This window comes from Passer domesticus, chromosome 20 (genome assembly GCF_036417665.1).
Source record: "Passer domesticus isolate bPasDom1 chromosome 20, bPasDom1.hap1, whole genome shotgun sequence".
NCBI lineage: Eukaryota > Metazoa > Chordata > Aves > Passeriformes > Passeridae > Passer > Passer domesticus.
This window is the reverse complement of record NC_087493.1, coordinates 9,128,777-9,142,537: the sequence shown is the minus strand read 5'-3', so window position 1 is coordinate 9,142,537 and position 13,761 is coordinate 9,128,777. Positions and strand designations below refer to the sequence as shown.

The following is a 13,761-nucleotide window of genomic DNA, read 5'->3' as shown; positions in this document are numbered from 1 at the left end:
TCCATCTTCCCCACAAAAATATTCATTCTATTCACAAAAAGAGTAGAAGCCATGTTTCAGCAGATACAAAGCAAGTAAAAATAATTGACATCCAAAATTGGTTACTTTGATATGTGCAAGCAGTTAGAGGAGCTCTTCTGCAGATTGTCTGCCATAGAGCTCTCTTGGATCAGACTGAAATACTTGTTATCAAATTCCTGTCAAAAGAAACTAAGAGAAATAATCTTGTACAGAGCAGTTGGGATGGAAAAGAAATGCAAAAGCTTGAGTTCTTAACATGAGACGTGTTGTGCCTTCCAGTTTATCGTCACACCCTGGTGAGCAAGCAGCTGCTCAAGAGCTTTTGGTTAATTTTTTGGGTTAGTGTCTGTGTTTGAGGATGTGACAGTGCTGAAAAGGCACAGCATCACTTTTCATAGGCATGGGGACACAGGGGATTGTGTGTACAAATCCCAAATGATGTATAAAGCACGAGAAAAGCCTGTGAGAGGTAAGTTTCCTGACAAAACCATCAGTTATTTAGAGATGCCCAAGTTCTCTGCTAAAATATACATGGGTGGTGTTTATAATTGGCACCTCACAGTAAAGGTTGCTGTCTGTATTTGTTTCTTTGTTTCCAGGAAGGGTTGCAAACCTAAATGCAGTATCAATTTGGTGTGTTGTGATGTGGGTGTGTATGTAATATCTCAAGGCAGGCTGACATTTTACATTTTTTTATTGGATGCACTTTCATTGTGTTTCTCTGAAGAATGAGAATTGAGTCAAAATAAATGGTAAGAGTCTGCTAGGTACTCTTCTGTGTTTTTTCCAAATTTGCTCTTTAGACGTTTCACAGAGATTAGTATATTTACTCTCTTCTTATTTATTGCCTTCTTATTATTTTTACTGGTACACTGGGGGCTACAAAACACTTGCTCTGTTATTTTAATTGAGAGTTTTGTCAGATTAAAAAAAAACCCAAACAAGTTAATATGAGCATCGTGCTTCATTGTGGTGAGTAAAATTGCTGTATTATGTTAGAGAATGTACTCTAAATTTTAGCAGAATGTAGTGTTGTAACTAGTGATGTAAAACAGTGCTTTTAATAGAGGGCTTTTCCCGTGCTTGAACAGTGGACTCATTTTTAACCTTGCATCCTTTCAGATCTCAGCCACAGTGGATTGGGAGACCATTATGAGAATTCCCACTGGGGACAGCAGCCCGCTTTCAGGAGTGAAGGCAACTGCAGCTGGGATAAAGTGATAATAGACAGGACTGACAAGGAAGCGTGGCCTTCCATTACCGGAGCTGAGACTGAGTCTGCCTCAGAATGTACTACAGACACTGACTCTGCCTCCAACTGTGGCTCAGAGAACAGTAGCATGGCTACAGGGAGTGCCCAAGGCAACTTCACTGGACATACAAAGAAAACTAATGGCAATAATGGCGCCAACGGAGCACTCGTCCAAAGCACTTCTAACCAGAGTGCCCTTGGAGCTGGTGGAGCCAACGGCAACGGCAGCTCGGCCAGGGTGTGGGGGGTGGCTGCAGGCTCCAGCTCTGGCCTAGCTCACTGCTCTGCCAGTGGTGGGGATGGAAAGATGGACAACATGATGGGAGACGGTAGAAGTCAGAACTGCTGGGGTGCTTCCAACTCGAATGCTGGCATTAATCTTAACCTTAACCCTAATGCCAATCCAGCTGCCTGGCCTGTACTTGGACATGAAGGAACTGTGGGAGCAGGCAACCCTTCCAGTATTTGCAGTCCAGTCAGTGCCATAGGTCAGAACATGGGCAACCAGAATGGGAACCCAACAGGCACCTTGGGTGCTTGGGGAAACTTGCTGCCGCAAGAGAGCACAGAACCACAAACGTCCACTTCTCAGAATGTGTCTTTCAGCGTACAACCTCAGAACCTTAACACTGATGGACCAAATAACACTAACCCCATGAACTCTTCACCAAACCCTATCAATGCAATGCAGACAAACGGACTGCCGAACTGGGGGATGGCCGTGGGCATGGGGGCCATCATCCCGCCCCACCTGCAAGGCCTTCCTGGTGCTAACGGAACAGCGGTTTCTCAAGTCAGCGGGGGCAGTGGTGAAGGAATGGGCAGTTCAGTATGGGGCATGTCCCCGGGTAATCCTGCCACAGGAAACAGCAATTCTGGGTTCAGTCAGGGGAATGGAGACACTGTGAACTCAGCATTAAGTGCTAAACAAAACGGATCCAGCAGCGCTGTGCAGAAGGAAGGAAACGGAGCGAACGCGTGGGACTCGGGGCCTCCCTCTGGCCCCGGGGTCCTGGCTTGGGGCAGGGGCGGTGGCGGGGTTGGCAGTGTGCATTCTGGAGCCTGGGGCCACCCCAACCGTGGCGCCAGCAACGGTGTCAACGGGGAGTGGGGCAAGCCCCCAAACCAGCATTCCAATAGCGACATCAATGGGAAAGGATCAACAGGGTGGGATAGCTCGAGTGTTACCAGTCCGAATCCTGCCATGCAGCAGGGCAATGAACAAATGAACTCTTGGGCCAAAGCTGCAGCATCTGGCACCACGGCTAGTGAAGGAAGCAACGACAGCGGTGGGAGTCAAAATGAAGGCAGTACTGGGAGGGAGGGGGCTGGAGAGGGCAGGAGGAGAGACAAAGGGATGATAGACCAAGGGCAAGTTCAGTTGCCAAGAAATGACCTTGACCCCAGGGTCCTGTCCAATACGGGGTGGGGACAGACCCCTGTGAAGCAAAACACTGCCTGGGAATTTGAAGAGTCCCCAAGGTCTGAACGGAAGAATGACAATGGAACTGAGGCCTGGGGTTGTGCAGCTACTCAATCTTCAAACTCAGGGGGGAAGAACGATGGGTCCATCATGAACAGTACAAATACCTCTTCAGTATCTGGGTGGGTCAACTCTCCACCGGCAGCTGTTCCAACAAATACAGGTTGGGGAGACAATAACAACAAAGCACCAAATGGCCCAGGGGGGTGGGGAGAGTCAGCAAGCTCTACTACTGTTAATAATGCTGCTGCTGCCAAAAGCGGCCACACTTGGAGTGGGACCGCAAATCAGGAGGACAAATCACCTACCTGGGGTGAACCTCAGAAACCCAAATCTCAAAACTGGGGAGATGGACAGAAATCAAATCCAAGCTGGACTTCAGGAGGTGGAGACTGGACAGATTCATCATCTGTTCCTGGACACTTGGGTGATGGGAAGAAGAATGGATCTGGATGGGATTCTGACAATAGATCGGGGTCTGGCTGGAATGATTCCACAAAGTCTGGGACCAGTGGGTGGGGGAATGGCACAAACAGCAAGGCTAATACAGGTACAAGTTGGGGGGAATCTTTAAAGCCAGGCCCCCAACAAAATTGGGCTAATAAACCCCAGGACAACAATGTGAGTAACTGGGGAGGAGCTGCTTCTGTAAAACAGACGGGGTCAGGGTGGGTTGGTGGGCCAGTGCCAGCCAAACAAAAAGAGAACTGTGAGGCAACTGGCTGGGAAGAGCCATCTCCACCGTCCATTCGCCGCAAGATGGAAATCGATGATGGTACCTCAGCTTGGGGCGACCCAAATTACAACAACAACAAGACTGTAAACATGTGGGATAGAAATAATCCTATAATTCAGAGCAGTACCACAACCAACACCACCACCACTAGCACCATTATCAACAGCAACATGGTTGAACCTCAGCCATCGCACCAGTCAAGTGCCCAGCTGAACCGGTCCCCGCTGCTTGGCCCAGGTATGGCAACAGTTTTGTGAAATACTTCATGAAACAGGTTTAAGAGATACTTTATACCAGTACTACTTGCTGAATGCTGTCTGTTCTGTGTTGGGTACAAATCCTGTGTTTATATCCAGAATGTGTTTGTTCCTTTACTCTGAATCTGTCTTGTCTTGAGGACAGAATCCATGGAACCTGACACAAGTTTCCTTAATCTAAATGAATGTAAGAAAGCCTTGAAACAATATTTGGTCAACAGTGTAGTAGGTTCTTAGACTGTGGATCCATGTTCATTTTAACATCTCTTCCGCAGTTATTTAACACCTTTTCATTCAGCCATTTGAGAGGCTGGGGGATTCTGGCAAACCTTTCTTCTGTTATTTATTTGCCTGCTGTCCCCACTGCGCAGGCTCGGTGTGTTTAGACAGTCTGCATCTGTTTCTTTTCTGCAAAACATCTCTTGGCAACAGATGTTTGTTAACAATTTGCATGCATTTAGGCTGCTGCTGTTTCTCTGTCCAGCTTGTTGTCTTTTATAAAGAAATGGTTCCCTTCTCAGGGGTCGGGCACAGGCAGCATCCTGGATTTTGTGTGGTTCTCAAAAAGCAGGAATGTTCAGGTTTATATAGCTGTTAAGGTGTTAATATTCAGGGTTTCCTGTGTTTCAAACACAAGGTTTAGGTATTTAGGAATTTTTCTAATCAAAGGCACGGTGCTGTTGTAGACAAGCAGCAAGGAATAAAAATGCATAAAAAATGGGAAAAATGCTTAAAAGAGAGCTATTTAAATAAAAGTTACCCTAGCAGCCCATATCTATATCATGACCACAGACCTCTCCAAAATAAATGTAATCATGCAGTACTCTTTCAAATTCTACACCTGAGTTTTGTTTCCAAGTTTTTGTTTCATCGTGGTCATGGCTAAGTACTGACTTTTTAACCACGTTGTTCTCCAAGTGGGATTTGTTCTCTCATTCCCATCCTTTTTCTCTTTGATGTTTTGGAATGTTTCAAATTTGCTTTAATGTCTGTATAAAAATAGTCTTACATTTCCCACTCTAGTCAAATATGTTAACAGTAGAGGGTGCCTATTTTAATGAAATAACGTGCTCCAGAAGGAAAAAATCTTTAAATGGCTTTGTATTTGGTCAGCCAACATATGTGACTAGCTTATTTAATCCATATTTAAAACTTTACCCATGAAACAAAAATTCAGATTCCTGAATTGTAATGGAACTATCATGAAGGTGGATTTTTGCTTGGGTTTGAGTGAGATTTTGTTTTTCATTAAGGTGATTTTTGGAGGATTACATTGGTGCTTGTGAAACTGTTCATACACAGCAATGCATTGTTAATGTTATTCAAATAATTAACACCTTATAGAGGAAAACGTAACAGTCCTGAGCCTTTCAGATTTTGAAAATGGAATTTAAAAGCTGGCATTAATCTGCAGTGATTCCTTTGGAGCATGAACAGCAGCAGAGGAAGGGTTTCTTTGGAGCAGTGTGTTTACATATTCAGAAACTGCCTATGAACACATAACCAGCCCTGACCAGGTTCAAGTGAGTGCTGGGCTTCTTGAAAAATGTGAGCTAGAAAGATTCTAAGATCTTTTAAGATAAGCAAATCTTTTATCTTCTCTTTTTTTCTTTTTAATTTTCCAAGATAAGCAAAGCCAGCTCTCAGAATACATTTAAGTCAGCATGCAAGAAAGTATGAAATGAGTAATAGTGAAGACAATTTAAAATATGGTTCTCATATTAAAATTTAGATCAGGTTGTAGCAATGTAGCATAAATTAAACCTTATACTTGGTATAGTACAGCAATTCTGGGTATAGTACAAGTATAAAGATATATTACCAACTCTTGATATAGTACAAGTATAAAGGTCAAACATGGAAATATTTGGAAGGGTTTTTGTCTAAATGGAAGCGAGGAGCAGTCCCTTGTGCCTTGAGCTCTGCTGTGTTTGCTTGTGGCCGTGCCAGAGAGGGACCAAAGCTGTGCTTGTCTCACACAGAGCAGCAGTGCAGTTCCAGGGGATGCATCCCAGTGGCTTCCCTTCATGCAGGAGGGCAGGAGGGCCCCTTCTCCCTGCACAGCAGCATCCTCGTGCTCTGGGTGGGAATGTACACAGACCTGAAGCATCCACAAATCATCTCCCATCTGGGACAGCCAAAACAAGGGAAGCGAGTAGTGAGTGTCTTGCCTCCCCCACAGACACTTCGGAGTTGTGCTGTTTAACTCTTTCCTACTCCAATTCCCTCTCCACTTTGCTGTGCATTTCCAGCCTCTGCAGAGAATCCTGTCACCAGGAGACTTGTGCAGTCCTCAACCAAAGTTCATCCAGCAGCAGTTCTTTTCCATGCAAAGCATGATTGTGTTATTAAAGCCTGTGCCACAGGGCACAGTTAAGTGCTTGTCTAAAATCCTGCAACTCTTGAACTCTGTAGTTACCATGGGCATTTTGTCACCTGCGTGGGTCTGCCAGTCACTTTCAGGGAATAGAATGAATTAGGAATCCTGGATTCCATTCCTGTGTAAGGAGTGGTGCAGATGGAAGTTGTCACAGTCATATGTCCTGCAGGCAAAGAAGTGGATTTTAATTTTGCTGCACAGCCCTAGTTAGGAGTTCACAAAGGATTAACAGTTCCTTTTGGGATTGAAGTGTATGCTTTATTAGTTTGGAAATAGAGGCCAAGTTACAGTCTTGTTATTCAAGTTGTCACCCATCCCCAGAAGTTCTCCAGACCCTTTGAAGGCAGAACTTAAAAGCCATTGATGGGAAGCAGATGTTGGTAAACACTTGGTGAAAATGAAGAATGCTCTAAGGAGTTTCATTTTCCATTGGAAAAGAAGAGGAAAAAAAGAGGGGGAAAGAGATAGATAATGTGATAGATACAGTCCTTGCTGGTTATAGGAGCTTGTTCTCAAGGCACTGGTGAATTACTTAGAAAAAGGATCAGAAAACTGGTGGATTTAAGTTAGATTGGGGTTTAATCTAAATTACTTGTGCATAATTCTTCCTAGCATTTCTAACTCATGCAGCTTTGATATGAGGGGAATAAGAAGTGAGAAAAGGTTTTGCAAACAGAAATGATTTAATGAGATTTTTGGATCCCAAACAGCATCAGATCCTCCCTCCAAGTGCTGAGGAGGGGGCTTGATGCTTTCCTGCTCATTACATCAGGAGAGCCTGGCAGGGTTCCAGCATCCTCCAGCTGAGGAAAGAAACAGCAGAAGATAACACAGGCTTCCCTGTGGGGATTGTAGGTCACAAATTAAAGTCTTTGTGGTTACTGGAGAGTGAGGAGCTTCAGTTTTAAAAACCTGAACTGGGTCTAAGTTCTGAAAGCTCCAAACGTCTCTGTTCCTTTTATAATCCTGTGCCAGCTCACATGGCAGTGTTGTTCTTACTTTGAACTTCCATCAGAATGGATTTGAAAGCAGCTCAGCTTTGGGCTCCTTTAGGGTGCTCATGTGAAAACCTAAAAGCCTCTGGTGGGTGCTCAGCCCATGAATAGCCAGGTTTTGGGAGGCAGCCAAGTGATGCTGAGAGAGCTGCCCTCGATTTTCACACAAGGCTGATGGCACTGCTGAAACCCAAATTAGAGCTTTCTGAATGCTCAGTGATGACCTGGAATCCCTTTCAGAAAATGAGAATTTGAAAGATTAAAGATTGTAGGTAGCTCTTAAATGTATATATAAAATAATAACTAACCAGAATAACTAGTGTGTAATTAGTAAACAACTTCTTTTCTGCCTAATATCTTCTTTTTTTAAATTTATATAAGGATCTAATATTTTGGTTTGCCTGTATTGTGCTCTGCTATTTATCACGGACCAACAACTTGAAGGAAAACAATTTCTGCCCTCCAAATAGCTATAGGGTTATTTTGAGGGAAAACAACTGCATCCTGCCACAGCTTAGTTAACATTTCACTTTCCCTTGAGGATTTCCTGTTGGCTGTGGCCCAATGTTAATTATGTTTTTATTTCTATAAAACAAAGCTCTGCCAATGTGTCCATGTTTATTACTTACTGTGATCTTTTCATTTCTTGCAATTCTAACAATGTTTAAAAACTTCAGTACTAAAACCTCACTTTCATGCCAAAGAAGCCTTTAAATGGAGCACGTTCTGTTGTGAAACAACATTTGTGCAGCTCTGGGTGGGTTTTAAGGAGCTTTTTACCAGGAGAGCGTAAATCTGTGTCATTTTCATCAGAAAATAGGAAGTTTAAGTTTTCTCCAAGCAGAGCTTCTGAAAACGTTTGGCAGGTTCAGGTTTTGAGGCTACTCAAAGGTCTTGGTTTGCCTTCCCAACAGCCATGGGGAGTTTTGCATCGTTCATTCAAAAATGTAACTTTATTCATCTTTAAACTTCCTAAAACAGAATCATTTGGAGTCATAGAACGATAGCACAGAGACAGCAGCACTGGGACAGGAATATTTACACAGAGGGGAAGCAGGTTTACAATTGAGAGATGCTCCAGAATTTACAGACAGGGTAGTTTTTGCAGTGCACAGGTTATTTTTCCAGCAGCCTTCAGGTTTTATTTACTAATTTCCTGCACTTAATGTTATCTGTTAAGATAGTTTGGAAAACTTTTTGTAGATTTATTTTGTTTGCTTTTATGTACTTGTACTATTTTCTATTAGTAAAGGCTGGTTCCCCCATTATTTGTAATCCCATATTATTTCCTGCTCAGTGCATTTAAAAGCACTTAAAATAATTTGGACATGACACATCTGTGGCCTTTAGCTGAAGTTGTTGAATTTCTAAGAGCAGCAGAGGAACGAGGTTTTTTTGAGGTTTTTACTCTATAGCATAGCACACTTCAGCTTTTTCATGTCTAAATTGTGTTTTAAGGATGATTTCCTAAATTGAATTAGGTAGAGTTTCCAGTAGAGGTTGCATGAAGCCAGGGAGATGTGAATACTCTGCACGGTCCCTGTTTGCAGTCTGGGTGGTGTTGTGGAGATGTTTTGTTTTCTGTTTCATTTGCCTGCAGTTAATCTTTTTCAGCTGCCAATGTGATTTAATACACGCAGTTGTCTGCCAGTTGCCTCTTGAGTAGTGAGGCAGAAACTCAAATAAAGCCTCCCTTAAATAAAGCTGGCTAGGAAATACAAGCAGGAACCTTGAATGAAGCATTTGAGGTGCCACACCAAGGAAGCTGTCATGTTAAGCACAGGTTCATTTAGGTACATCTGTGGATCTGCCACTTTATCTTCTTTACACACCTTAAAATAACCAGAAATGTGAGGTACATTGATCGAGCCTAAACCATGGCATTTTTATTTCAAATGGAAATAACTTGAATAAAAGAGTGACATTTTGGGTTGTTTCAGGAGCTTGCTTTAAATTCAGTGCCTTTTGCTGGTGGAGAAGGAGTTTTCTGGAGCTGCAACACAGCAGTGGAGGGTTTGACACTCACTGTGCCATCTGCACTTGCACCAGTGTCTGAGAGAGCTGCAGTGGCTGTGAGGAATGGAGCCTAAAATGAATATTTAATGCAGGAACACAGGAGCAGTGCACAGCTCTGGGCCCATCTGTTTGATTGTTTTCTCTGCCAGGCAGTGTTTGAGTTGTTATTGGCAATGGATGCTGCTGCAGGTCCAGGATAGGGGAATTCTGTGCAATTCAGTGAGTTCTGCAAGGACTTGTTGCTCAGTGAACCACTGTTGTTTGGTTATTCCAGTGTATTTCAAGGTATTGTTAGACACTCCCTTGCCATTGCCTACCTATTCTGGGTATCAATTTGTGGAGAAAATGTTGCACCTGCTTTTTGAAACCTTTCCAGAGTATTTTTACAGTATTTTGCTCCACCATTGTGGAGCAAAAAAAGGGAAATAATGTTGTTGCAAAGCAGCATCTGATCATTCACTTACAAAATATTCACCTTAATAACATTCGTCTCCAGTGAAAAGAGAACAAGTTCCTGATTTAGCAGCCTAATTACCAGTGGAAGTTTTAAGCAGCCTGAATTCTACAATATTTGTGAAGATTTCAGCAGTCGTATAATGGGATGTAATTTTTTTTTACAATTGTAGAAAAATAGGTTAGTGTCAGGTGACTGTAAGAATTTTGTTTTCTTGCTTTTTGTGCCTCTCTTTGTGCTTCTTTACCTTGAACTCCATCTGTGATCCAGAAAACCTCTGATAACAATGGCTGTAAATTCAGTTTTGCAACACTTTTGCTGTGTTGCTCGGGTTGCTCTGTAGGCTCAGGAGCCCTTTGGCTGTTGCTGCCACGTTCAGCTGCAGGGCTGAAATCCTGTCAGATGGATTTAAGAGCATTACATTCAAGCCCAGCCAGACTAAGGCTGTTTCTTTGAGTAGCTTACGTCTTCCAGTGAGTTCATGTAATACTCTGTAGGAAAACAATGGCTTCCACCTGCCATTCCCTGTGGATTGATTATGGATCCTAACTGCAGTCTTGATTAACTCCCCTTAAAATAATATTTATTATAATGTAGAGGGTCAGTGATGAAGGATAGGTAGGTAACTATGAGCTGTAATAAAAGCTTTAAGGAATGCATTCAGCACAGATAATCTTCACTCAATGTGGGAACAATCAAACTGCATCTTACTGCCAGGACATGAGAAAAGAGATTTTATAGTTTGTAAACAGTGAGAAGGAATTAACAGAGGTTAAGATCTTTCAGTGAAGCAAGGCCCAACTCAGACTGGGCTCTTTGGAATGCTGGCCCTGGGCAGCTGTTCCTTGGTGCTCACTTGGCAGCCTGGTTGCTGCTGGCTGTGGAGAAGAGCCCTCTTTCTGTATTGACAACTTCACGTTAGCATTGAATTAAAAAAAAACCTCTTAAAACCAAATTTAAGGGATTTTTTTAAACACACTTAACTACAATCACTGTACTTACTGGCTCGTGCTCTTTCCAGAGAAACCCATGAGCAAAATTTAAAGTTTTTTGGAATTATTTGATGCAGAAACCTTTCCTCTCATCGCTGTTCTCCTTGCCTTGCTCCAGCAGGCTGGGGAGAGATGCCTGCTGTCCACACCAAGAGCGAAGCTTCCTGGGGAGAGCCCTCCTCCCCTTCTGCTGCAGTTGACAATGGCACTTCGGCGTGGGGGAAGCCCCCCAGCAGCGGGACCGGGTGGGGAGAGAATCCTGCCGAGCCAGCAGGGACCTATGGAAGAACAAACGCTCCAGCTGCTGCCCCAGCACTGTGCAAACCAGGTACACACAGGGCTGCCACTCTCCTGGCAGGGAGGAGCTTTGCTTCTGCCACTTCTGATTTTCTCTGCATTTCAGTCACAGGAATTTGGGAATTTGCTTCTGCCACTTCTGTTTTCTCTGCGTTTCGGTCACAGGCGGCCTTGGTGATTTCATTCTCAAAACTATGTTAGCTGTCACAAGGCCACGCTAATCCAAATACCAGGTTAATTCAAAAATATGAGTACAGGGCATCCATCTGGAAATTTAAAGGAGAGTAGTTTTGTGTGTTTGCAAAGCAGCGTAGCAGAGGTGCAGGAAGCTGTGAAACTGCAGAAGAACGTGACTAGGACTTAAACCCTTGGTGTCTAAAAGAAACCTGTATTGGGATGAGAAGCAGTGGAGAACAGTCAAGATAGAATTGATCCTGGTAGGAAAAGCAACACCTGAGAACCACTAATCACAACAACCTCGTGTTGGGGTTGAGTGAGTGGGTGTTTTCTTCAGACATTAAAACTGCTGCCAGGTTCAGGAACATCCTGAACTATTTCCTGCTTCGTGATTCCTCACTCGTGGTGTTTAATAAATATCCTCCATCTCTGAATGTCCTGAGGGCCACTGTGATTGCTTTAGACTACTCTCCTCTTGGCTGTGGAGGTTGCCTAGAGATTCACTCCTGCAAAATACCATAGTGAGATGTAGTTAGAAGTCCCAGAAAACGTAAAAGGGTGAGAGCTCTCAAGATGAGTAATCCCAGCTTTAAAGAGAGTAAACAGAATGAAATGGACTGAGGTGACACAGCCTTGTCACTGAATATGAAGCGTTCCCTGCAGCCCACAAGCTCCTTTCACATTCCATTCTTCAAGATGGCAATGAGTGTCTGAGCGTTAATGACTTTGAAATTTGGTTTGTTCGTGGAAGAATGTGGTAGGTAAAATGGTGAGATTCATTGAAAGCAAAATAGCACTTAACAAATGTGTGCTCATACTTTGATTCCCTGTTCCTGGGAGAGTGAGTGGAGTGGCCATGACCACAGATCTTACTGATTCTTGGAAAAGAAGGACTTGCAGTTGTTGGATGTTTTCTTCTCTTGAGTATTTAGAGAACTCCCCTTTTTTTTACTAACTTCAAAGAAGACATTCTTACTGTTTTAATGCTGATTAAGCTATTTGATGAACATCTTTATCTCTTGAAAATACTCACATTAGCACACCTGGATATGGCACAAAAGGCTATTTCTGAAAAATTTACAGGAAACTGAATAAGATTTTTTTTCTCCCACTTTCCCTCCAGCTTCAAAATCTATGCAAGAAGGCTGGGGCAGTGGTGGGGATGATGTGAATCTCAGTACTAGTCAGTGGGAAGATGAAGAAGGAGATATGTGGAATAATACTGCTTCACAAGAGAGCAGCTCCTCCTGTAATTCCTGGGGGAATGCCCCGAAGAAAGGACTTCAAAAGGTAAGACAAAAATAAAGACACTCTCCAGCAAGAGTGGAATTAATGTAACATTTGTAGAATAAGTTGTCACAAATTTGCTGGTGCATTATACCTGAAATGAAACCTCTGACAGCTGAACACAAGCACAGCTTGCCACTACAGTGGTTCAAGTACAGCCTACCTTGTTTCCAGGGGAAAATGGGAGATCTTTGAATTAGGCATGGCAGATGCTTCGGGAGGTTTGTCGTTGTTGCCTTTATTTTCTCTTAAGTTTTATAAGCTTCCATGTATTCTAAAGAAATGATAATGCATTAACAGAAAGAGGAGAAGGTGTTAAGGGGGCTTTCAGACACTTCCCATGGTGGTGGAAAAACAAACAGTAGTTTGTGATGGAGTTGTTTAACACAAAAAGCTGTTTTCTATTTGTGAGGACAGTGTGTGTGTGTGTGAGAACAAAGCAAACTTGTGTTAATGCTGCACTCAACCGAGAACGTAGACAATTGTGTGAGGAAATTTTCCATTGCACAGTCTTTATTTCAGGACAAGGCCAGGCTGTAACTTAAAGGAATTGGGAATGCATTTAGCCACTTTGTTTGTTAATCCATTAGCCAAGAGTTAGGCCGGTGATTTGATCAAGTATGGTTGTTTCTTGTACTGTCCGCAGCCCAAAACAAATCCGCGCTTGTCCCTTGGTACTTTCTGGAGAACTGAAAAGAAGAGACTTCTTAAGGATATTGTGATAGAAAAGCTGCACAAAGATCTTTTAAAGGTGTTTATCTAGACGCTCTTGTTTGTTTTTAAGAAAATACACTGAGTAACATTCTTAACTTCAAGGTTGCAAACTTGTTTTTGGGAATGTTTTTCAGGAAGTGTTGTACTATTTCAGCTTTATTTCGTTATATTTTTCTGCCAAGGATTAAAATGAAATACGTAAATTCAAAGGTGGCTTTAATTCAGTGGCCAGCAAATCAAATACTAAATAGTACACTGAGCACCTATTCAGCTGAGATAAATTTTTACACTTTTGGGGGAAGAGAATCGTAGTCGCGTTGCTCGGAGGGTTCTTCAATACTTTCTGAATTAATGTACTAATACATCTTTCAGTAGCATGTGCTATTAATAAAAACCACTTACCATTTCTTTTATGTACATCTCACTACAATGAACGTGGCAACCAGCCCATTAATGGAATCTCCCATTTATTTACTAAGGGCATGAAGACATCTAGCAAGCAGGATGAGGCCTGGATCATGAACCGTCTGATAAAACAGCTCACAGACATGGGCTTCCCTGTGAGTAGTGCTCAGGCAGCACACTGTGCCTTAGCTTTTAGCTTGTACTTCTGACTGTGGCTGTTTCAGACTGTAGCTACACCAAGGTCTTCAGTCTCCAGGCCAGCAAGTAGCTCTGATGTGCATTTAAACACATCCTG

The 13,761-nt window shown here is 42.9% G+C and overlaps 1 protein-coding gene across 14 annotated transcripts in view; it reads left to right on the top strand.

Moving 5' to 3' along the window:
• TNRC6C (trinucleotide repeat containing adaptor 6C) overlaps positions 1–13,761 on the top strand; it is a 95,986-nt gene that overhangs the window by 56,581 nt on the left and 25,644 nt on the right. For 7 of the 14 annotated variants that reach the window (XM_064395841.1, XM_064395840.1, XM_064395844.1 and 4 more), the window contains 5 exons: positions 1,144–3,729; positions 10,705–10,914; positions 12,184–12,350; positions 12,994–13,098; positions 13,541–13,621. In XM_064395841.1, coding sequence (XP_064251911.1) covers positions 1,144–3,729; positions 10,705–10,914; positions 12,184–12,350; positions 12,994–13,098; positions 13,541–13,621 — 3,149 coding nt within the window. The remainder of the gene's footprint in view (positions 1–1,143; positions 3,730–10,704; positions 10,915–12,183; positions 12,351–12,993; positions 13,099–13,540; positions 13,622–13,761) is intronic. The other 7 variants (XM_064395847.1, XM_064395845.1, XM_064395846.1 and 4 more) reach the window with 2 other exon arrangements.